Consider the following 21,220-nt stretch of genomic DNA (forward strand, 5'->3'; position numbering starts at 1 on the left):
TATGAAATATCTCAATATTCAGATTTTAAAATACTCATCACACAAATGTATCCTAAGTGAACAATAGAACAAGTCTTCGTTCAGAAAGAAAGTTTGGATACTACTTTGTGTACATTGCCCTTACAGTATTCACTATAAGTACACATTCAAACAGAGAGGGACAATGTTAGAATTATAGTGTTACAAACATCCTGTCACACAAGCACCGTTGTCAAAACAGTAAGAATGTCCTGCTGGTGTCAATTTAGAGACTGAGTTTAAATGCTTTCAAGAAGAGTATGATTCAGGTCCCAAGAATACTATGCCACCTTAATCCCATCACACAATCCTTCAGGGACCCCTGTGTTATGCTACCTAATTCTGCATAGTATGTGCACAGTGCTACAGCACATTGCCATCTACATAAAACAGTCCTTACATTACGATATTCAATAGACTTACTGTGGAGGAGAGATTTGAAGACTCCATAGAACAGTGCATGATTGTGTCACACTCTTCAAAAACAACTGGTAACAAAAACATTTTTTTTAAATGATGCGCTCACACTGGAATGGAAGCGCTGGAAGTATAGAATCCTCCTAAAAGTACATTCAGATGGCCTTGATGTTGCTCAAAGTGCATTGTAATCAGAAAGATTAAATGACCTAAGAGGGTTTCGTTTATGACATGCAAATGTAAACCTTTTAGTCTTAACTATACCATAACTGAAGTTAGCCATGGTCATGGATTCACTTGTACATCCTGCTGGTGGTGAGACGTGTTATTGGTGATCAAAGATATCAGATATGTGTCTTTACTACATATGAAACTGCCAAAAAACAATGCCCTTACTACAGGAAAACTAGAGCAGAGAGGTGGGTGAGCGATGCTGCAGTGAATCACATTGTTGTTACTCAGTGCTCTGCCCTGTTGGTTCTGAACAGGACAGGATATTGACAGCTTGGAAGATGCGTTACAGTCCCAACAGTATTGTAGGTACTGTGACCCCAAACCCATCTTGACTAACCCTAGAATAAATTAGAATGATCAGCTCTACTGGAAAACAACACCGTGTCCAGGTTACAGTCCTTTACATGAAGGCAAGAGTGGATCTCTCGGGTCATCTGTTACATCCATGTTTGAAGGAAGATGACACTGTGGAAAAATCAAGAGATTCATCAGTTTCAACATCATTTATTCATACACTGTTATATAATATCATGTTTATGAAAAATAAAACTAATGTTGGGGTTGAATGCACACCTTCGAAAGGACTTATGGGCCTGTGGTCTCCTCAATGGGTTCTGGAAAAAAGGAAGGAAATTACATTAGACATTTTATGTTACATTTTATAGCAGATGCTTTGATCAGAATCAACATACAAAAAGCACACAGTTCTGACAGTATTTCAGTGCTAACTGCCAAGGAATGGTCTATATTTTAGCCATACACAATGCAACAATAACCCCAACTGCAATATTAAATCATTCTAGTCATAGGACAAAAACAGCAACATCAAAATCCAACATTGTAGGGCAACATTGTCAACTAGCTTCTACCACTAACACAACACTTCCCATTTCCCATTCAGACAGGACAGCAAAATGTGTTTCACCACACGTTTCTTCACAAAGACACAACTGTTTAATAATATATAATAATAATAATTAATAATATCCGAGCGGGTTTCGGGGGATCTCACCGCGAAGAGGCCGTGACTTCCTCCGATGCAGCATGATGCCGATAATGAGCCCTGCGCTGATCAGTACAACAGCCAGCACGGAGAAACTAGTGATGGCTGCCAGCCGCCAGCCGTCTGGGCTCTCATCTGGGAACACACCTGACAACAGGAGAACATCCCACTATTAAACCATCAAGTTTCAAAATATATAATTTTGTACAATGCTGTGGACAGTTGTAAACTGTGAGATTGTTATTTAGGGCACATAGGGACAATGATGCATTTAGACATTTGAACAGAGCTTGTTTTGACACCTTTATATTTCCCTCAGACTTCTCGCACTTACAGGTGTTACATGAAGGGGTTTTGGGATACAGCTTGCATGATGAGCAAGGCACACATCCATCAATGTCTGGACTCCAGAACTCATTACTTCTGCATTGGTCTGTGAAAACATGGAGGGAATTACAACACATCTTAAAAAGCAGTTCCAGTCATGTGGAGTCATCCAATTCCTATTTCCACTGAAACTTCCAGTTAAAGACGTCAGTTTGAGACAGGCAGTTGCATGTTTGTCCGCGAAAAAAACTCCCATTTCATAAGAAAGAATGCCTAGGTGACATGAAATGGGATGTCCTTAACCAGTGATTCAGAAGTCAGACGACAATCGAGCGTATGAGGTAGTTGTGAGAAGTCTTGTGGGTTTCCTCTTCTTACTAAATGAGCTGGGGAATTCCTGTGGTTGTTCGTCTATGTACAGCTTGCTGATGCACAGGCATGCAAATCAAACATACTTTTTGCTGAACTAACAGACAAGGGTAGCCTGCAGGTGTGTGATTGACAGAATGTGCTGGTGCTTTCAAAGAAGAACACATCTGCACATTGTTGTGTGTGTGTGTGTAACTTCCAGAGAACAACCTACAGGATTAGCAAAGGTGTGAACAAACATCACCAGAGCAATGGAGAACAGTGCTGGGGCCCAAGCATGGAGGTCTTCCTCTCTAAACACATACAGAAGTCTAATATCCTTCTACTGCAACCGCAGATAGAAGCAACAGTGCAGTCAAATGTACACTGTGGTGTGATTTGGTCTATGGGTCCAACACCCAATTTGTTTTCTGTTTTTTAATTTAGGGACAATGTCATTTATTTCAGGGACAATGCACACCAATCAACAGCAAAACTGTAAGTGAGCCAGAGTTAGCCAGAGGCAAATTTTCATCTGCTGTCCCTGGCCAGATGTTTAAAGGCAGCTTAAAATTACAAAATGTCAAAAAAATAGAGGTTAAAATGAGTCAATAAACCATGATTTTCATCATTGTGGATGTGAACACAAAGGGGTGCATAAAAAATGTATTATGGAAATAACTACAGCTTTCTTCTCTAATTGTACTCTAACTTCCCCATGATAATACTTGTGCTGAATTTTGGTGCTGACTGCACATCCAACTGTGATTAACTCTGTGAAAAACGATACCGAAACGTCACTGCTGAATGACACACTCAGCATAAGGCAGAAGTTGAGGCATGAGTGTGCAGGAAACTGGAAGCAGGTCAGCTATGGTATATTCACATCTGTCAGTATGGGTTGTCAAGAAACCCATATGTAACAACACTTGTCTTGAAGGCCTTTTTCATCCACTGTTCTGGATTGAATTATGCATTTTATGCACACACGTGTGTTTCTGTTTAGTGATTCACTGTGGGCTTGTATTGAGTTAGTGTTACAGTCAACGTTTTTAACCCTTAGAAAATCAGTGTCAAGCTGAAAACCCCATAGCCTATCCATAGTGCTACATTGTCCAGGCCAGTCCTCTACAGCTGGCTCAGTCTAGACATTGTGAACAAGTGTCTTGATCATCTACATTGTTTTCGTAATTCTTACATATCTCTTTAAAAGTCACCAAATACTCTCAGCTGTTGTGAGATAGCTGGATTATGAATATAGAAGTCTCAATTTTCAAGGGGTCTGATTCTAGGAGGAAGGAGGAAGGAAGCGACTCGTTTGTTCCTAGAATATTATTGGAAAAGACCAAAACAAAAATCGCACGGTACAGATTTTATGTGAATATTTCTTTTTAACTGATTCGAACAAACGTAGATGGTGTTTGTCCATTGAGCTTGGTCTGTCCTGTTCACCCTAGGGCTTAGACGAGGTGAAATAAGGCTTTTGGAATGCGGAACCGGTGAGACGTGCAGCTGGTGGAGGAAGCCACCCCGTCAGCGGGTAGCCCTATTATCTGACTCCTTTGGAGTGGCCATGCGATTACGATGTTTAATGAAACACGAATTCCCATGCAGTCCAACGTAAAAAGTACGGGAAATGTTTTCTATAATTTTAAGAAAGTCATTACTACAACCATTACGGATCGTTTTCACAGTCTAAACAGTTCACTTAAACATTTTTCACAGCCAATATAAAGTTTCAATATAGTACAAAAATGCCATAATCTAAATCACTTACTTTGTCCATTGACACCATATAGATTAGATCCAACTGTTATTATAAATCCACAAAGCGCACAGAGAATATTCGAATCCATTGTACTCGTCGTCAGCTATACACGCAATTCCCGAAAGTTCATCTGATCAATCCGTGGTGGTTTTCACCATGGAAAAGCTAGCATCAGAATGACTCACTCCGAGTAGTCTGCGCCTTGTTTTAATAGTGCACACACCCACGCTAACAGTTCAACTCCTATGAGTCATTTCCTATGTGTACTGTACTCGGCTGTGTGCGAAGGAGCCGTCGAGACTCGCGGGAAACTTCACTGTTTGGTCAATTTACGTTTTGTCTAAGTAAAAACGAAAAAGTTGAACAGACACTGTTAAATACGTGTTTTAATCCCAAAAGGTAAATGTAAGGACCCCACCCATCACGCTCTTTCTTTTACTTTAACTTGGAGGGCAAAGCCTGTATAGTCTGGAATTAATAGTGTTCTCATTGTTATTACCACGCCTGTCCTACGTCATTCACTTACCATTGCCAAGAAACACAAGTATCTGGCAAAGAGCTGGACCCGTCGTCAAGAGAGCACAAAAACAGTATTTGAAACAGCTATAGGGTTATGGGTTGGCTACCCTTCTATAAAGCTGTATCTTTATAACAGTATCTTCTTAAAGATGTAACGTGTGCATTCAAGTAAATGTAATTCGAAGACAAACTTCCAAGTAAATGTGCCTCATTATCTCTGAGTAACGCATGGGTTTCATTTGGGATTTCTTTCTTCCTTTCACGTGATATTTAAATATTTTGTCGACTTGGCAACGTGTTCCGTCATCCCCCCGCGGGCCTGTCTAGCTCTCTCTAGTTTAATCTTTAAATGTTATATCCACAAGTTTCTAGACAATGCACAAGACACTTAACAGGTCACTGCATCTTCAAGCGTTGCTTTGTGTAAAAGGCAATACACAATTTGCTTAATATCTGCTTGAAACATTTTTGTGTGCAACAGGCATGTTTACCGATTCAATTTCCCATGCAGACACAAAACTTAAATATTAACATCAAAATCTTGTGGAGTAATTCCTTAGTTTGCAGAAATCCATGATACACGTAATTGGTTCAATGTCCAACGTTACTGATATTAAATGCTTTCCTCAAACTATGTACATAAGTTTACCAAGTCCACATTATGTCCACCATCAAACCTGAAGAAAAGCAATTTCTTGGTTCAAATTGTGACAGAGCTTTGTCAGGACAGATGGTTTTATACTTAAAAAAATGCTCAAGTAACCTTTAACAGAGCAGTCTTGGAAAAGCTGGTTAAGCCCAGTGCGAACATTCATATAAACTGTCCCTCCACTGGGATGATGTCATCAGTAATGAGGCACTAAAGCCTGCAGATGTTATGGAGCTCTCCAGCATGGGTAGGTCACACTGTCACAAAACCCAGGATCTAGTCCAAGGTGATCCTAAACATGCTTGTGAGTACATGTTGGACTGGGCCCAAACCAAATCAACAGCATTGTCTCAGCAAGTCACAGGCATTGGTTTTAAGCAATGCTCAGGGAAAAGTGCCTATAAAGCATGTCCCATGCTATATTGTTGTCTCGGGAAAAATGTAATTTCTACAAGATGTTTGATTTATGTATGCACGTCAGCTCTGAACTCCTAAAGGCTTTATGTCCAGTAGCTAATTCTGTCAATAATTTGATAACAGAAAACCAAGATTAAAAACGACTTTTCTTTTTTCAACAGGCTCAGTTAAAAGTTAAGAATGAAACATTAGCAAGATCTGAAACAGACACGCACCGGAAACTAGAACAGGGCATCGGAATATACAAATATTTGCGAAAGAACAAGCGTTTCTGTTTATTACTACAGCACATCAGTCTCACTCAGTCACAACACGGCTCGTCCGTTTGGTCACTAGCACCAACTGTCAATGATGCGGTAAAACAAGTACCCCTTCCCCCCCCGACCCAACTTGAGAGAATAAAACCAGAAAACCAAAGCTTTCCGAGATCCGTCACCCACCCCTACGACCACATCCTCTTTATCCACCCTTTAGTTCGTTTCAGTTCTGCTTCCCCTCCCCTGGTTCTGTCCCCTTCCCACTTGTCCTCGTGGCGGGGTGCCAGGACAAAGTTAGGTGATGTAGATGCGGTGGAAGTCGTTGGCGCCGAAGGCCGTGTTGCACTTGGGGCACTTCCTCTGCCGGGTGTCGTAGCGCGTCTTCAGGCACTCGTAGCAGAACACGTGGAAGCACTTGGTGAGGACGGTCTCCTTGTCTCGCGTGTTGCAGCACGGGCACCGGAGCTTGGCCTGCAGCACAAGCACACGGGAAGGGAAGAGGGAGGTAAACAGGCAGGATTACTTCCAGTCGTTCCACTAAATACGCTCCAAACTGATGCCAGGAGCTCGATAGCCTTGCCTTCCCATAAGCAAAACATTTATAAAAATCATATCCACCACAGTAATACTACTCACATTATTTATATAAACAAATTTAAATAAATAAAACCTATGCAGTCTGCACATAAAAAAAATCTGGAATGCGTTTAGTGTTTTTTTTATTTTTACATTGGTCCAGTTTTGAAAAAGCAGCAAAAATTCAACTCCCTCATAAGAACCAACATGTGTTGACCCAGGCGAGGGCGTTGCCTGGTTGAGGCCTGTAGGTTCAAATAAGATCCTCTGGTGTACCTTGTACTGGTTGATCTCTTCTTGCAGGATCTCGTCAGCATCCGTGTACACCTCCACCTTCTTCTGTTTCTCCAGCTTCCGTCTCAGCCTGGACAGATCCTCCTGAGGAGCGTGGAAGCAGATTCAAGTTACATCTGCGCCCTGAGGTGCTTATTGAAACAGTTGTTAGCTGTGTATAAAGCATGGAAATACATGTGCTTTTGTACCAGAAACCCTGTGTGAGTAGAATGCCTGTATACAATGAGTGCAGAGGAGAGTGTGTGTGTGTGTGTGCGTGTCAAACACAGCTGTGTGTGTGTGAAACACAGGTGTGTGTTGAAAGCAGGTGTGTGTGGTGGTGTGAGTGCGGACCTGAGCTCTCTTGAGGTTGCCGCTTTCCCTCTCGCGGGCTGTGCGGTTCTCTGCCACAGACACCTGGATCTCTTTCAGCTTGGCCTGTGTGTGCTCCAGTTGCACCTTCAGGTCCTCTGCTAGCTGGGCTGCCTCGACCGCCTGGGCAGCACGCACACACACAAACACGTACGCACAGCCAAGCAATAGCGCTCTTGTTGGCATATTACATGGTAGAATCTTTGTGGCTTTGCCATGACGCTATAATGGTGGTTTGGTTTTGCAGATGAAAGGCGCTATTCAGTTGGTCTCAGAAAATCATAAAACTGATGTGAGATTATATCAGTTACCAAACCTGGAAATGTTTGAATAATCATGTAACCAACGGGAAATGCTAAAGTTCATAACCCGTAATGCATTATTCGAGAACTGTGATGAATTTGCGTTATCGTTTTTGTTGTGTGATGCAGCGTGTGATGATGTATCCTAACCTTTCTCTTGTTCAGTTCGAGAGCTTGGGTTCGGAGGGCCAGCTCCTTCTCCAGAGAAGCCAGAGAGCTCTGGAGGATGCCCTCCTTCTCCTCCAGCTTCTGGACCACCAACAGCTGGGCATCAACCTGTGACAGACAGCCAAAAGGAACCAATCAAGCTATGTATTGGTCATCAAGGTCCAGTTAACCAGTCCAAACAGCAACCTCTCGAAGCAACCTCGAGAGCACAATTACTCATTTGACAAGCCATTTCCCATTTTCACACCTCTCCCGTCAACAAACGCTGCCCGATGATTCCCGAGGACATAAAACCAATACGTGATCCGGGGAGGGGGGGGGCGATCTCTCACCTGGGTCTTGAAGGTCAGCACCTGGTCGGCCAGCTCCTCCTTCTCCTCCCGCAGCAGCTTGTAGATCTGGTTGGACTTGATCCTCTCGCTCATCAGCTTGAAGTTGGCGTCGTCCTTCTCCCGCAGCTGCTGCATCAGGCGGCTGTTCTGCTCCTGCATGTCCTCGAAGGCCTGGCCCGTCACGTCCATCTCACTCAGCAGCGCCTCCTCCTCCTTCAGGGAGTGGCAGAGAGAGAGTCAGAGGAAGAGAGTCAGAGGAAGAGAGTCAGAGGAAGAGAGTCAGAGGAAAAGAGTCAGAGGAAGAGAGTCAGAGGAAGAGAGTCAGAGGAAGAGAGTCAGAGGAAGAGAGTCAGAGGAAGAGAGTCAGAGGAAGAGAGTCAGAGGAAGAGAGAGATTGTGACGGGGAGAGGGGGGTGGCGGCAGAGAGAAAGTGAGATTTACAGGAAGAGAGAAAGAGAAATCGTGAAAGAGAAACAGTGAAAGAAAAACTGAGGAAAAGAGGAACAGACAGAAAGAAATAGTGAAAAAAGAAAAAAACGAGAGAAAGGGAAACCGTGAAAAGAAAGAGGACACATAGTTCAGGGAGAGGTAATCATTCAGAGAAAGGTTGGTTTCATGTTTAGTTGCTAACCCTGCTTGCGTTGCAAAATCAAATCTAGAAACCTGATCGACAGGCTCAGTATTGTTGTCCGGAAATAGTCTATCTTTGATCTGTGTGGGGAAGAAATACGAATCTGACAGCAGTTTGGTGACATGATGACGACTCAACATCTCTGCAATGACAGCCACTTGAACTCAAGTTCGTCACTTCACCATCATCCGAGTTCCTCTCCTCGGTTCCTGGTGTTGTCGCGCGTGTACCTGTTTGGTGGCAGTCAGCTTCTTCTGCAGGTGGTCTATGGTCTCCTCTGCCACCCGGATCTTACGCAGCGCATCTTCGTCAGCCAGCTTCTTGCTCTCCTTCCTCTCCCTCTCCTCCAGCTCCCTGACCCGCACCCTCAGCTCGTCCACCTGAGGGGCAGGGGAGAGAGAGAGAGAGCGAGAGAGCGAGAGAGCGAGAGAGCGAGAGAGCGAGAGAGCGAGAGAGAGAGAGAGAAGGATGGAATGCAACAGAATGAATATCTCCTTTAGGTCCAGTTACAACTGGTGTGACGACATCGAAAGCGTAGCTTTTAATTCAAGTCGATTGCCATATGCACATGAACAGAGTTATTGGCAGTGAAATGTTTGTCAAGGTGAGAAAAGCGCATGCAAAGGGTGAAAACGATGCAGGTGGAGGAGGCTAACCAGGGGCACAGACCTCGGCTTTAGACTTGCGCTCGGCGGCCATGAGCTGCACTTTGTCTCTCTGCTCCTTGGGGGCAGACTTGTACATGTCCAGGAGCAGCTTCATCTCCTTCTGGGACTCCTGGGCCTTCCTGGAGTGGAGGAGAGGAGGAAGGTTAGGGTTTCATCTTCCCTCTTTCTCAGCCATCTTCAATGCATTGAAGGGGTTTTATTTGGAATTCAATCCTACTTAATTGCATTGCTGTTTGTGTGCGTGTGTGAGTTGTTACTGATAAGTGAGAATTTGTATTAGTACAAGTTACACTTTTATTTATTTATTATACACTTTTTTTTTTAATTCAATTTGAAGCAGAGCCTACTTGAGTTCGGCCCTCAGCATCTTCAGTGTGTCAGAGTCTTTCCTCTTCAGCTCTTCACTGCGCTGTCTCTCCCTCTCTCGCTCCCTCTCTCGCTCTCGTTCGGCCTCCCGCTCTCTCTCCCTGGCCCGCTGCCTGTCCAGCTCCTTCCTCCTCTCCTCCTCCTCCTCCTGGTCTTCGTCCTCCTCCTTCTTCACGTCCAGGCCTCCTTCGTTAGACGTCTCCTCCAGAAGCAGTACTCCAGTCTCTCCACTCTGGCACCGCAGCTGAACCACGGACCCAAACGGACAAACCAACGTTACTGGGGAAACTTCCAGAATGGAACTGTTGTTGCTTTACCATCCAAAGTCTTACTTTTCTATCACGTTCATGAGTCAACACCCAAATTTGGAGGTTAATAAAGTGTCATCTCAAACACAGTGAATGAAACGTGTGAAAAGCGAGACGCCCGTGACCCCACATCTGCTGTGGCCAGCGAGCGGGTGAGTGGGCGGCACGCTGCCGGCATACCTTGTTGATCTCCATCTGCGTCTCCCTCAGCTTCCGCTTGTACCTCTGCACGTCTCCCTTCAGCTGGTGGTTGTGATTCTGCAGGCTGCTGATGAGGTGTCTCATCTCTCTGTTGATGGGACCTGGGAACACAGAGGAACGGCAGGCGGATGGAGAGAGAGCTCGACGCCGAGTGAGCGCACAGAGGGGAAGGAGAAGGCTGGCTTGCGCAGTGTCACGTCCGCAGACTCTGCAGAGAGGCTGAACAAATGGGTCTACGGCCTCCTCCTCACCGGCAGAACGTGAGGCGCACCTCAAGATATGACACTGTCGCATCGCGCGGTGACAAATGGCCCATTGCTCGCTAACTTTCAGAAGGGGGGGAGGGGAGAAGAAACCCTGGACAAACGGCTCGCGTCATTGGGTGGGAAGGACGCCGAGGCATGGGGTTACCTGCTTGCTCGTTGGCCGCCAGGTTCTGCTCGAACTCGATGCGCAGCATCTCGTACTCCTTCCTGACCTGGGCCAGCGTGTCCTCCAGCTGGATCACCTCCGTGCGCAGCTTCTTCTGCAGCGACAGCTCGTCGCTCTGAGGGGGACAACCAGAGACAGGGGGGGGGGGGTCAGTCAGGGGGGCCGACAGCACCCTCTACCGTCCCACTTCCCCCACCCCTCGGCACTGCCACTGGGGAGGGGGGGGGGCGTTGGCATGGCACAAACAATATGGATTATGGACACAGACATGTGAGTGTGTGTGTGTGTGTGTGTGTGCTAGGAGGCTGACCTCCATGTGCTCTATCTGGCGGAGGTGGGCGTTCTTGGCGGTCAGGAGCAGAGCCCGGGCCTCGTCCAGCTGAGTCTTCACCCCCAGAGACTCGTTGTACAGCAAAGAGAACTGGGACTGGAGGCACTTGTACTCCGGAGTCTCCTTCACCACCTCCTCCGGAATGTTCCGCAGGTCGATCTGGAGGGAGGACGCGTCACAGTTTCACCGTGTCAGGATTAGTTGAATTGAAAAGTAATATTCTTATCTTTTTTTTTTTTAAACGATGCATCAGTTTGAGAGATGTTGTGCTAGCGGCTGGTTCTGTGATAGCGGTGTTGACTGTCTACAGTGGAACTTCACCCAGTGAAGGACAGCTGTACCTTCAGTTTCTCGCTCTCCCTCACCGCCTCCTGCAGTTCCAGCTGTAGCTTCTCCAGGTCGGCCATGCGGCTGTTAGCCAGCTCCTGGTTCTGCTCCAGCTCTGCATTCAGGCTCTCAAACTAACACGATAACACGAAAAGCATTGGAGAACAACAATATGACAGGAAGTGACCAACGCGCTGCTGTGCGTGTCCATGTGCGTATATACTAGGGGTGTGTTCAGGAGGGAATGCAGTGGCCCTCACCTTCTGTATGTTCAGGGTGATCTGACCTCCAGGAAGTCCTCCAGAGCTGCCTGTGGCATAGTACCCAGAGTTCAACTGCACAAAACATGAAGGCCGTTTTTAAGTCAACAGGGAACAGAGCAACAGTGCCCAGCGGCACCAGCTGGCGAGTCACAACTGGAACAGCTGGTTTTAACATTGTTTAAAAGACGGCTACACGTTTTGAATACGAGAACGTATGTTCACGCCAGTACAGCCGGACAATAATATTACACACGGCTACACTGAAAATATGCTAATGCTAAACACACAGGGATCCCATGTGGAATGCACAGACAAGACTAACACACACACACACACCTGCTCCAGGGCCTCGGCCAGGTGCTTGTTGAGCTTCTGTTCCCTCTTGCGGAGCTTCTCGATGTCCCACTGCAAGTCCTCCACGGCGGTCTCCATCTCAGACACCTTGGTCTCAGAGCTTGTCACCTTGTCCACCAGCTCGTTGTACTATGAGGAGACACATTCGTGGAAGAGTCAACAATAGGCATGATCAAATACACACACGCACAACACAAAAACCCACACAGGACTACACACAGAAACAGTCTCACACGCACACACAAGGAGAGGAATCAGCTTGAGTGAATGAGTAAACAGTAGGCATTGGCATACTGTACACACACACAAACACTAGAGTGTGGAGGGCATACCTCCATGGACATCTTGTGGTTCCTGCCCTGCAGAGAGGACGCCTGGTCCTGCAGTTTGCCATTTTCTTCCAGCAGTGTACAGGTCACACTGATGATCTCTGACTGGCTATCATTCTCAGACACTAACACAAACCACCACAAACTCATTAGAACATGACCATCATTCTAATCAAAATTACATTAAAAAGATGATACCGTTTCTGAAGTCAAACGAATACAGTACACCAGTTTTCAACAGCTCTCAGGATCTGACGGAGCAATAACAGCCCAAATAATAGCACCAGCAAGTCCCGAGACAGGCAGATTTTCCCAGACTCTCACACACACTATTGCCGTTATGCTAACTGAGCAGCAGGCATTCGCCCGACTCTCACGCAAACACACTGTCGCCGCTACGGCTAACTGAGAAGCAGTCTCCGGAGAGGTAGTCACTGGAGCCTACCTGCAGACTGGACCTGGGAACACAGGAGGTCTATGCGGCTGTGGAGCCTGTCGAAGGTGCACACCATGCAGGCCACGGCGTCCTTGCTGAACTGCATCCTGTCCTGGAGCTGCAGGCTGAGCTCCTCCTCGCCGCTGTGGTCCAGCACGGCCAGGAAGGCCTTGGCACTGTCGCTGAGGGGCGGAGGGGGAGGGGGGCCTTCTGCAGTCCAGGGGAAGGGAGCGAGGCGCAGTTGGAATGAAATGCATGGATCCAATCAAATGTTATCCCTTTTATACGAGCAATGTCACAAAGGGCTTCACATTACGCCCACTGAACGGCACCTAAACCAACCGAAACCCTCGAAAGATAGTGATCTTTGAGAGCCAGCGGATAGACTAACGACAAAAACGTTGGTGGCCCGGGGCTTTAAAAACGAGCTGATATTGACGTAAAACGTTCAAAGATGGACTGAAGAAGAATGGATCGTTGTGGTTACCTTTTGCCGAGTCCTGGGATGGCTCTGTGGGACTTTCCTCAACCCCGTCGGGGGGCGGGGGCTGGGGTTGCTGGAGGAGGTGCTCCTCCTCATTCTCCGGCTCAGGGAGTGGGGGGGGAGGCAGATCTGGGATGGGGGGTGGAGGGATCAGACCGTCCTCTTCCATAGGGGTGGGTGGAGGCATCGGAGCCGAGGGAGTGGCGGGGGCAGGTGGCGGGGCGGGAGGAGGGGGCTCCGGTTCAAGACGCTGGCGCAAGATGTGAACGTTCTCTTCCAACTGTCAGGTCAGGGATGGAGATAAGCTTAGTGGTTCCATGAAACAAAAGCCTTTCTGTCGCAGCAGAGAGGCTACACACATCACATGTAACCACGCAGATCGTATTGATGTACAGTGTACCACTTAAATAAGCATGGTGGGACACTTTGAGGGACAATCTTTCTACAAAGCCCTGAGGAGTCATGGCCTGCACGTACCTCAGACCAGTAGCGGTTGACGATGAGCAGCGTGGTGTCGTCGGTGGCCTGTCTCTTCTCCAGCTTCTCGATCTTCTCCCTCAGCTCGTCCTCCATGGTCTGCCTCTGCTCCAGGCGCTCCGTCAGCTTCTTGTTCTTAAACTGGATCACCTTCATGTCCATCTCCTCCTGCAGACGCACAGCAGACACAGGCGGGGACGAAACGTCAACATCGGAACTCTACCGTCTCTCGCTCTTCCGACTTAAACGCAGTGCTAGTCACGCTGTCATGAAATACTTGGTGGGGGAAAGAAACGGGAGGTCACAGGTGTTTTAGGCAGGCCCCAATTTGAAGAGAATATGCTACTTACCGTTGACGATACTCCCCCTATGCGAATGGGTTCGATAAGTGTTGTGGTGGTCTTCTCCTCCTTTTTGCTTTTCTTCTCAGGTGGACCAGGTGGACTGTCCCCGCCGGAGGCTCGCTTCCCTCCCCCTGTTCCGGACATGACTTCTGCAACAAAAGAAAGTAAACTGAAATGAGGATCACATCTGATAGTGACAGCAATCCAATTAGTCAGGTATCCTTCTGTAGTATAGCTAGGAAGCCCATTCAAAGCTAGCTAGCCGGTAGTAGCATGGTGAATTCAAATAAATTGTACTAGTGCAAACAAGTGTTCTATTCGCCATGTTACAATAACTACAGTAGCTACTGCATGGTGCTTAGATTTGAAAGCGGTTAGGTAGCTTGCTTTTTAGCTTGCAAGCTAGCTTAGCTACTAACTAACCGACAAAACTAAAGCTTGCTTGGTTGACTATCGACTACAGTAGTAGTAGTAGCTAGCTAGCTATCTGTAGAATATAATATTGCTTGCGAGTTAATAAATTGGTTAATTTAGCTAGCTATTTAGTTCCAGAAATATCATCTTATTACATACTGCAGGTGTTAATGCTCAATATTAGATTATATTATGCTTAATTTTCACTATTTCTACATAATATCACAAACCTTCACCAGCAGCAAGAGCAGTCGTACAACATCGCTAGCGGCTAAGGCTAGCAGCTATTGCTAACACAGCCAGGAGATGACGACTCAAACATTTCCGTTTCGACAGGAAGTTAAAAAAAATCTGGAGAATTAGTTTAGCCTTGTCAAAATGTATTTAATAATGCTGATGGCAGGGAAACGAAGCTTTGTGGTATTCGGGAGTTTTTTGTCGAAAATAAGTTAATTGCGCGAGGCTTTAAACAACACCGTGTACACTAGTGCCACCTGCTGGTCAAGATCCAGAGCTGCATAGTTGTTGTAGTTGACGCCCTACACAACAGATAGCGCTCTAACGTTGGTTAGAGTACAATTTTACCTATCCGTTATTACACAGTATGATACATTTAGTGATTAAAAGACATTGAGAAATAATGGGTGTTTGACAACTTTGCGTGCAGTAAAAGTGATACTTATAAAATGACCGTGCTTGTGTAACAAGACAGTGAAAAATGTACGTTAGGTAGCTTGTGAGACGAAAGTAAATTTGAAACGTCATCAGTCACGTGTTTTTGGCAAAACAATTCAATCATCCGCACACTGTTTCAAGTCAAGTGCTTGGGTATCTTATGTAACTTTACTATCGAAACCTGAAGTTGGCAATGGCGAGGTTATACACGGTTTGACAGCAATATGGTGCATAGTGCCAGTACATTCAGTTAGAGGACTTTTTTACTGCATCTTTCTTTGGTGAGTAGAGTTAGCATATTGCTACAGGCTATGAAAACCAACATTTAATTAATTGCATAAATACAATGTACTACTGTAGAGGGCACATCGGCTAGCTAGCATGAGCTAGCTAACTGGTCGATATCTTGAAACGAATTAGCTCGCGTCTCGTTATCCATTAGCAAGCATATTTACGCATACGTAGCAAAAGTATTTGTGATGCTCCTGATAACATTTGATTTGCTGCGACTAAAGTTATCTTAAACGTTGTAGCTTACCTAGCTGGGTAAATTATGAACCCTACTGTTGTGCTTCCTCACAAGTGATGTTGCATCATCAGTGAGCAGATAGGCACGTTTAAGCTTGCACCATCGTCCTTGGTACAAGTAATGAAAAGTGACTTTCTCTAGATTGTCAAAGACCGGGTTGGCACCATGACCCGAGATATTGTGATTGGAGATGAATTACCAGATTGGGTGGGGGCCAAGGAGTTCTATCAGAAGTATGATCCCAAGGAGGTGATAGGCAGGTAAGTCATATCCCAGTATCCCCATCCTACTATCGCACCCGTATCTCAACCAACGGTCTGTGTAATTGATGTTTCAATGCATGTGTCCTTTTAGAGGGGTGAGCAGTGTGGTGCGCAGATGTGTGCACAAATATACAGGACAGGAGCTGGCTGTGAAGATTATAGAGATCACAGCAGAGAAGATGACAGCACAGCAACTGGAGGAGGTGAAGACCTCTACTCTAAAGGAGATTCAAGTCCTCAACACTGTGAAAGGACATTCCTCTATAAGTGAGTTTTTTTTCTGAATGCAACATAGGTGTGTTACAGTGTGTGTTCGTAAAAGACAATTTAGGTGACTATCCTCATGATTTTTGTACTGTTTTTTCCAAGTCACTCTTATTGATTGCTACGAGTCAACTACCTTCATATTTTTGGTGTTTGATCTGTAAGTATAATTAGGATCAACTGTGCTAATTATGCCAATAAACACAAAGCTTAAAGGTGAAACAATTATCCAAACATTTTATTTGTTTTCAGGATGAAAAGGGGGGAGCTTTTTGACTACCTCACAGAAAAGGTCACTCTAAGTGAAAAGGAGACCAGGTGAGTATTCTAGAAATACATTTGAACCCCATGTCTATCCCAAATATGAACATTTTGAAATTGGAAACTCACTAACACAACCCTCCCTGTATATTTTGTTTGTTGCCTGTGCCTCTCTCAGGTGTATGATGCGAGCCCTCCTGGAAGCTGTCCAATACCTTCACTCACTTAACATAGTCCACCGAGACCTCAAACCTGAAAACGTTCTTCTAGATGACCAAGGACACATCAAGCTGTCTGACTTTGGATTCTCTGTCGTACTTGAGCCAGGAGAGAAACTTAGAGGTCAGAAATAAACAACATAAGTCTAGAAAACCCTTCAGGTATTACATACATTGTTTGACATATTTCCCTTCTTCCCTTCAGAGCTGTGTGGAACACCAGGTTACCTTGCACCGGAAATATTGAAATGCTCCATGGATGAGATGCATCCAGGATATGGAAAGGAAGTTGACCTGTAAGTCTTGTGGGTAACACTGCCGACACCTCGCAACATAGTGCTAGTTGGGACGCTTCACCTTGACACTGCACCCTGCTTTCTCTTCTCTGGGGCAGCTGGGCATGCGGGGTGATCCTGTTCACCTTGCTGGCGGGCTCGCCTCCGTTCTGGCACAGGAAACAGCTGCTGATGCTCAGGGTGATCATGGAGGGCCGCTACCAGTTCAACTCCCCGGAGTGGGACGACAGGTCGGACACCGTCAAAGACCTGGTGAGACTTCCTGTGTGTCAGACGGTTCCTGTCTTGATGCTGCGTTCAGACGGTTCCTGTCTTGATGCTGCGTTCAGACGGTTCCTGTCTTGATGCTGCGTTCAGACGGTTCCTGTCTTGATGCTGCGTTCAGACGGTTCCTGTCTTGATGCTGCGTTGAGCAGCCAGGTTGAAGGGCTGTAGTAGTCACAGTCCACATGAGGCTGCTCGTGTACCAAAGGATCAGAATGACTACAGTCACAGTAGTGATAAGATAGTAGTGTTATTGCCAAGTAAAGAGCAACGGAATAGAGACCTATACTTTTGACCATCTTAAAGGAACAAATGTGTGCGTAATGAAATGTTTATGTTGGATGTGCCCCTCTGTCTGTGCTGCATGCGTACAGATATCCAGGCTCCTGGTTGTGGACCCAGCTCTGCGTCTTACTGCTGAGCAGGCCTTGGCCCATTCCTTCTTCAGGCAGTACCAAAAGGACGATGTGCGGCTCTTCAGTCCCAGGAAGACATTCAGGGTAAAGTGTCTAGCTCATATGCTTCTACTGACAGTTGAATCAGCTGTTTATTGTTTGCCATCAGGATGTGAAGTTTATGTCAGCAAATATGACAAAAAATGAATCTCATCAACCTTACCGACCCTGCCTTTAAAATTGAAAGACAAATACTTATGTTTTATTTTTTATGAAAGTACTTACTTTTTAAATAGGATACTATTCTAACTCTAACCGTAAACCTAAGAACACTTGGCATCTAAATGTTGTGTTGGGTCTTAATTCCTCCCCCCTCCCCCCCCCCTCTCCTGTCAGGTGCTGATCCTGAGCGTGCTGGCTTGTATCAGGATGTACTGTCGCTACCGCAGGAGCAGGCCGCTCACGCGGGAGGTCCTGGCCAGGGACCCGTACTCCTTACGGGGCGTACGCAAACTTATCGACGGCTGCGCCTTCCGGATCTACGGCCACTGGGTGAAGAAGGGGGAGGAGCAGAACCGAGCTGCGCTGTTCCAGAACACCTCTAAGATAATGCTGCTGGGTTTGGAGGACTTTGAAACCTAAAGGTCACGCTGTTCTCCTTCTTGACTGCATTGGGTTTTATGTTGTTTTACAACCTGTCTTGTGTATTTTAATATGAGTGTAGGTTGTTGTGTTGCTATTTGTCTGTGTACTGGTAACTGCTGATTAAAGTACAATATGAGGAATTCAGGGACCCGAGGCCTTTTCTAGCCTAATGCGCACAATGGCTTGTTATTTATAGATAGTCGGGATAGATTTTGGAATATCTGATATTAACTGTTGGGTCAGAGAGAGAGAGAGAGAGCTATTGGTAACTCCTCCTAGCAGGCAATGTTTTTAGAAGAAAGAATTCATGACTAAGCCACTGTATGCAGTACACACTTTAAAAAGTTACAAAGTATTTATAATCTGTTAATCACTTGTTTACAGACAGCTTATGAATCAGTAATAAACTTCTCAGTGGTGAGTGGTTGTACTGTATGTTTAAAACCCTTTATAATGACCTCAATCGAGAATACTTTCTATATGTATGTGTACATGTATACAATATTTGTATTAAAGGGATGCATATTTCCGTTTTCACATACTTAGTTATATATTCTCTTTCAGAACATACAATTAGCCCACGATACATTGTAACATGTTGATGTGGCATGTAACACCAGTTAATACTACCAATATTATACCTTTCCATTCCTGTAGTTCGAAGTTCTCTACTAAATGTTCCTTTTTCAGAGCAAACATTTCTTTTACCACTAAGTCTTGAACAATAATTGTACAAACATGATGTAATGCGTCTGATATTACACAAAAAGAGTTTATAATGATAATTAAAGTAACATTGCTTATACATAGCATGTGAACCTTGTTGTGTTGTGTTTTTCTGTCACGGTGGTTGGCATGATTACCCAATCCACTTCCTCACTGACAGCAGCCACAAATTATTCATATCTTGGTTTGTCAAATGCAGTGTGAAGTGGAAGCAATTCGAGGCCTGGCTGTTATTACTTTTTGCCCTGCAGGCTGGTCTCCAGCGAAGCCAGGGTGCTGGTCATCTTATCTTCACTGGCCCTCAGCTGTTGCTCCAGTTGGGCAGACACTCTCACCATCTCCTGCTTGACCTCCTGCTGGATGAGGGCCATGAGCTCTGACCTATGGGATGGACCCTCTACAGCAGAAATAGACAACGTTTCACGAGTTACGACAGACGTTTCTTAACTTAGAACCTGGTGTCTATTACGACATAGTCTCTGTATTAACGAGACTGTAGTGAAGATATGAAGGATGTTAAAAGTCCCAGGGATGCAAGAATGGGGCTGGATGAAGCACGGCACCTGCCCCAGCCTCCTCTGGTGATGTTCCCAGAGCGACTTGCTCTTCGATGCCCAGCTGCTCCTCTTGTTCAGTCTCTGGCTTCTGTTCTGTCACAGGTTTTGCATCTGGCGTATCTAAATATAGCGATGGGAAAACACATAATTTGACCTTTGTATTATGCTCTCAGTCATAAGAATGCTGTTGATATCCTCTGGACAGTTGCCAACCATACACACCTAATAACACAGGGGTGGGGGGGTCTTCTACATCCGGCATCCCAGAGTAACACAAGGTCAGGTCCAGGCGCACCTGGTGAAGAGTGAAAGTTAGGCATCAAGTGGAGAGCATGTTTATTCCCAGAATAGATCGATACTGTAGATGGGCTCTTTATTCATTCCACAGGGAAATGGCAAAATAATAGAATAGGCTTTTAGACTGAGTGTCGTTACTGCATGCCTGTGTTTACCTGAGGGGTGAATATATATTTGTAGAGATTAAAGTGTTTTATATAGGAGTTGAGGAGGTACTTCAAGATGTGGGTGACTTGATCACAGCTGAAGAGGTTAATACTGAATGGAGGTCGCTGGGGAAAGCAGAAAGAGGAAAAAGAGTGTAAAATTAGGTAGTAATGGAAAGGTACTTTGGGTAGAGTATTTAAGCCTACACACCCTGACCGAGTGACATAGCAGAAGTTCACTGCAGTATGCAAAACAGTGGTCCACGTTGTTGAGCGGTGTTTCTATAATTAATTATGAACACAGAACAAATTACAGTAAATGTCACTAACTATTGCAGGATATGTTTCATATATTTTCTTTTGTATGATATTTTTGTCATATGTTCATCTTAAGATAAAAGTAATATCATTATACAATCAACTAGGAACATGTTAATTCATATATCCTATAAAATGTGCATTGTGGCATAGTCCTGACTAAATGATCTGTTATAGCAAACACCACAGAGTAGAGAGGATTACCTGTGTTAGCCTGATGCATGTTCTTGACGATGGAGATCAGAGCAGATGTTTGTTCCTTGTTGAACTTGTTCTCCCTGCAGAACAGCACTGTGTGCACATACAGCTCCAGCAGAACCCCTTTCCTTGGCTCAGAGAAGTCCACAGCCAGAACACGGCATAAAGTTCTTATCGACATGTAACACATATCACATTTTCCAAATATCATTGAATGCTTGTGTGTGCGTGTTGCGCTAATTTAAATAATCTTATCACAGACCTCTCAAGTTCTGGTATGGCCTTAATGTTGTCAATTTCGTCCATATCATTGTAGCTTACGTCAGCCCTACGACACATTGACAATTAAATGTCTGAAAGTTCAGTGACTTTCGTGACTTTTCGCAAAGATTTCATGAAACCTACCATAACAACACTCTGGGTTTCAAGCGATGGGGTACCTACAAAAAAAATAAGTAGCCTAGTTCAATAAACTAGCGTGTGCAGCCTAAGCTAAAACCTTGCTAGAAAAAGATCCAACTACTGTCGAGTCAATTTACCTTTATTTTTCCATCCAATTCCATTTTGCCAGCTCTATCTTCCCACTGAAAACGGCGAATAAACTTAGGATAATAATTGGTAAATGAAATAGGGTTTTCACAATTACAATTAACAACGAAGTCTAGTGCATCTTTACACATGTATCCTGAGTACTTGGCAGAGTTGGACACCTCTCTGTTTACGTCGCCCTGTGTCCTAGCAACAACACAATTCCCCTTTGCCCGCTTGTCCCACTTGGATAAATGCCCAATTATACATTTATTTCTTTGAAAAATATCGGCGA

At 45.2% G+C, this 21,220-nt stretch overlaps 3 protein-coding genes across 6 annotated transcripts; 1 reads left to right on the forward strand and 2 right to left on the reverse strand.

Moving 5' to 3' along the window:
* Positions 1-5,828: 5,828 nt before the first annotated feature.
* On the reverse strand, positions 5,829-14,746 carry rnf40 (ring finger protein 40). 2 transcript variants are annotated; one of them, XM_062474619.1, is made up of 20 exons: positions 14,588-14,746; positions 13,938-14,095; positions 13,588-13,755; positions 13,114-13,390; positions 12,636-12,836; positions 12,194-12,315; positions 11,844-11,990; positions 11,505-11,579; positions 11,259-11,378; positions 10,897-11,076; positions 10,566-10,701; positions 10,134-10,255; positions 9,627-9,889; positions 9,281-9,398; positions 8,842-8,991; positions 7,981-8,193; positions 7,631-7,756; positions 7,161-7,301; positions 6,810-6,911; positions 5,829-6,428 (listed from the first exon to the last, which is right to left on the reverse strand). In XM_062474619.1, exons 2-20 carry the CDS (start codon positions 14,073-14,075, stop codon positions 6,252-6,254), a joined length of 2,976 nt encoding a protein of 991 aa, XP_062330603.1. In that variant the 5' UTR covers positions 14,076-14,095; positions 14,588-14,746; the 3' UTR covers positions 5,829-6,251. The 2 variants fall into 2 exon arrangements, with proteins under 2 accessions (XP_062330603.1, XP_062330604.1); XM_062474620.1 differs by having other exon boundaries at positions 13,938-14,080; positions 14,576-14,746.
* A 417-nt stretch (positions 14,747-15,163) lies between these two features.
* Positions 15,164-18,926, forward strand: phkg2 (phosphorylase kinase, gamma 2 (testis)). 3 transcript variants are annotated; one of them, XM_062474650.1, is made up of 10 exons: positions 15,164-15,301; positions 15,691-15,809; positions 15,904-16,079; positions 16,182-16,236; positions 16,329-16,394; positions 16,516-16,679; positions 16,761-16,851; positions 16,950-17,103; positions 17,490-17,615; positions 17,907-18,926. In XM_062474650.1, the coding sequence occupies exons 2-10, from the start codon at positions 15,715-15,717 to the stop codon at positions 18,150-18,152; spliced, it is 1,173 nt and encodes a 390-aa protein (XP_062330634.1). In that variant the 5' UTR covers positions 15,164-15,301; positions 15,691-15,714; the 3' UTR covers positions 18,153-18,926. The 3 variants fall into 3 exon arrangements, with proteins under 3 accessions (XP_062330634.1, XP_062330636.1, XP_062330635.1); XM_062474652.1 differs by lacking the exons at positions 17,490-17,615; positions 17,907-18,926 and adding an exon at positions 17,268-17,436 and having other exon boundaries at positions 16,950-17,155; XM_062474651.1 differs by lacking the exon at positions 15,164-15,301 and having other exon boundaries at positions 15,677-15,809.
* cfap119 (cilia and flagella associated protein 119) lies at positions 18,597-21,105 on the reverse strand. The gene is made up of 9 exons (XM_062474657.1): positions 20,937-21,105; positions 20,803-20,837; positions 20,660-20,725; positions 20,404-20,567; positions 20,093-20,163; positions 19,891-20,007; positions 19,661-19,733; positions 19,445-19,558; positions 18,597-19,278 (listed from the first exon to the last, which is right to left on the reverse strand). The coding sequence occupies exons 1-9, from the start codon at positions 21,075-21,077 to the stop codon at positions 19,115-19,117; spliced, it is 945 nt and encodes a 314-aa protein (XP_062330641.1). The 5' UTR covers positions 21,078-21,105; the 3' UTR covers positions 18,597-19,114.
* Between the last annotated feature and the right edge of the window lie 115 nt (positions 21,106-21,220).

The sequence above is a fragment of the Osmerus eperlanus genome, chromosome 12, assembly GCF_963692335.1.
Source record: "Osmerus eperlanus chromosome 12, fOsmEpe2.1, whole genome shotgun sequence".
Classification (NCBI taxonomy): domain Eukaryota; kingdom Metazoa; phylum Chordata; class Actinopteri; order Osmeriformes; family Osmeridae; genus Osmerus; species Osmerus eperlanus.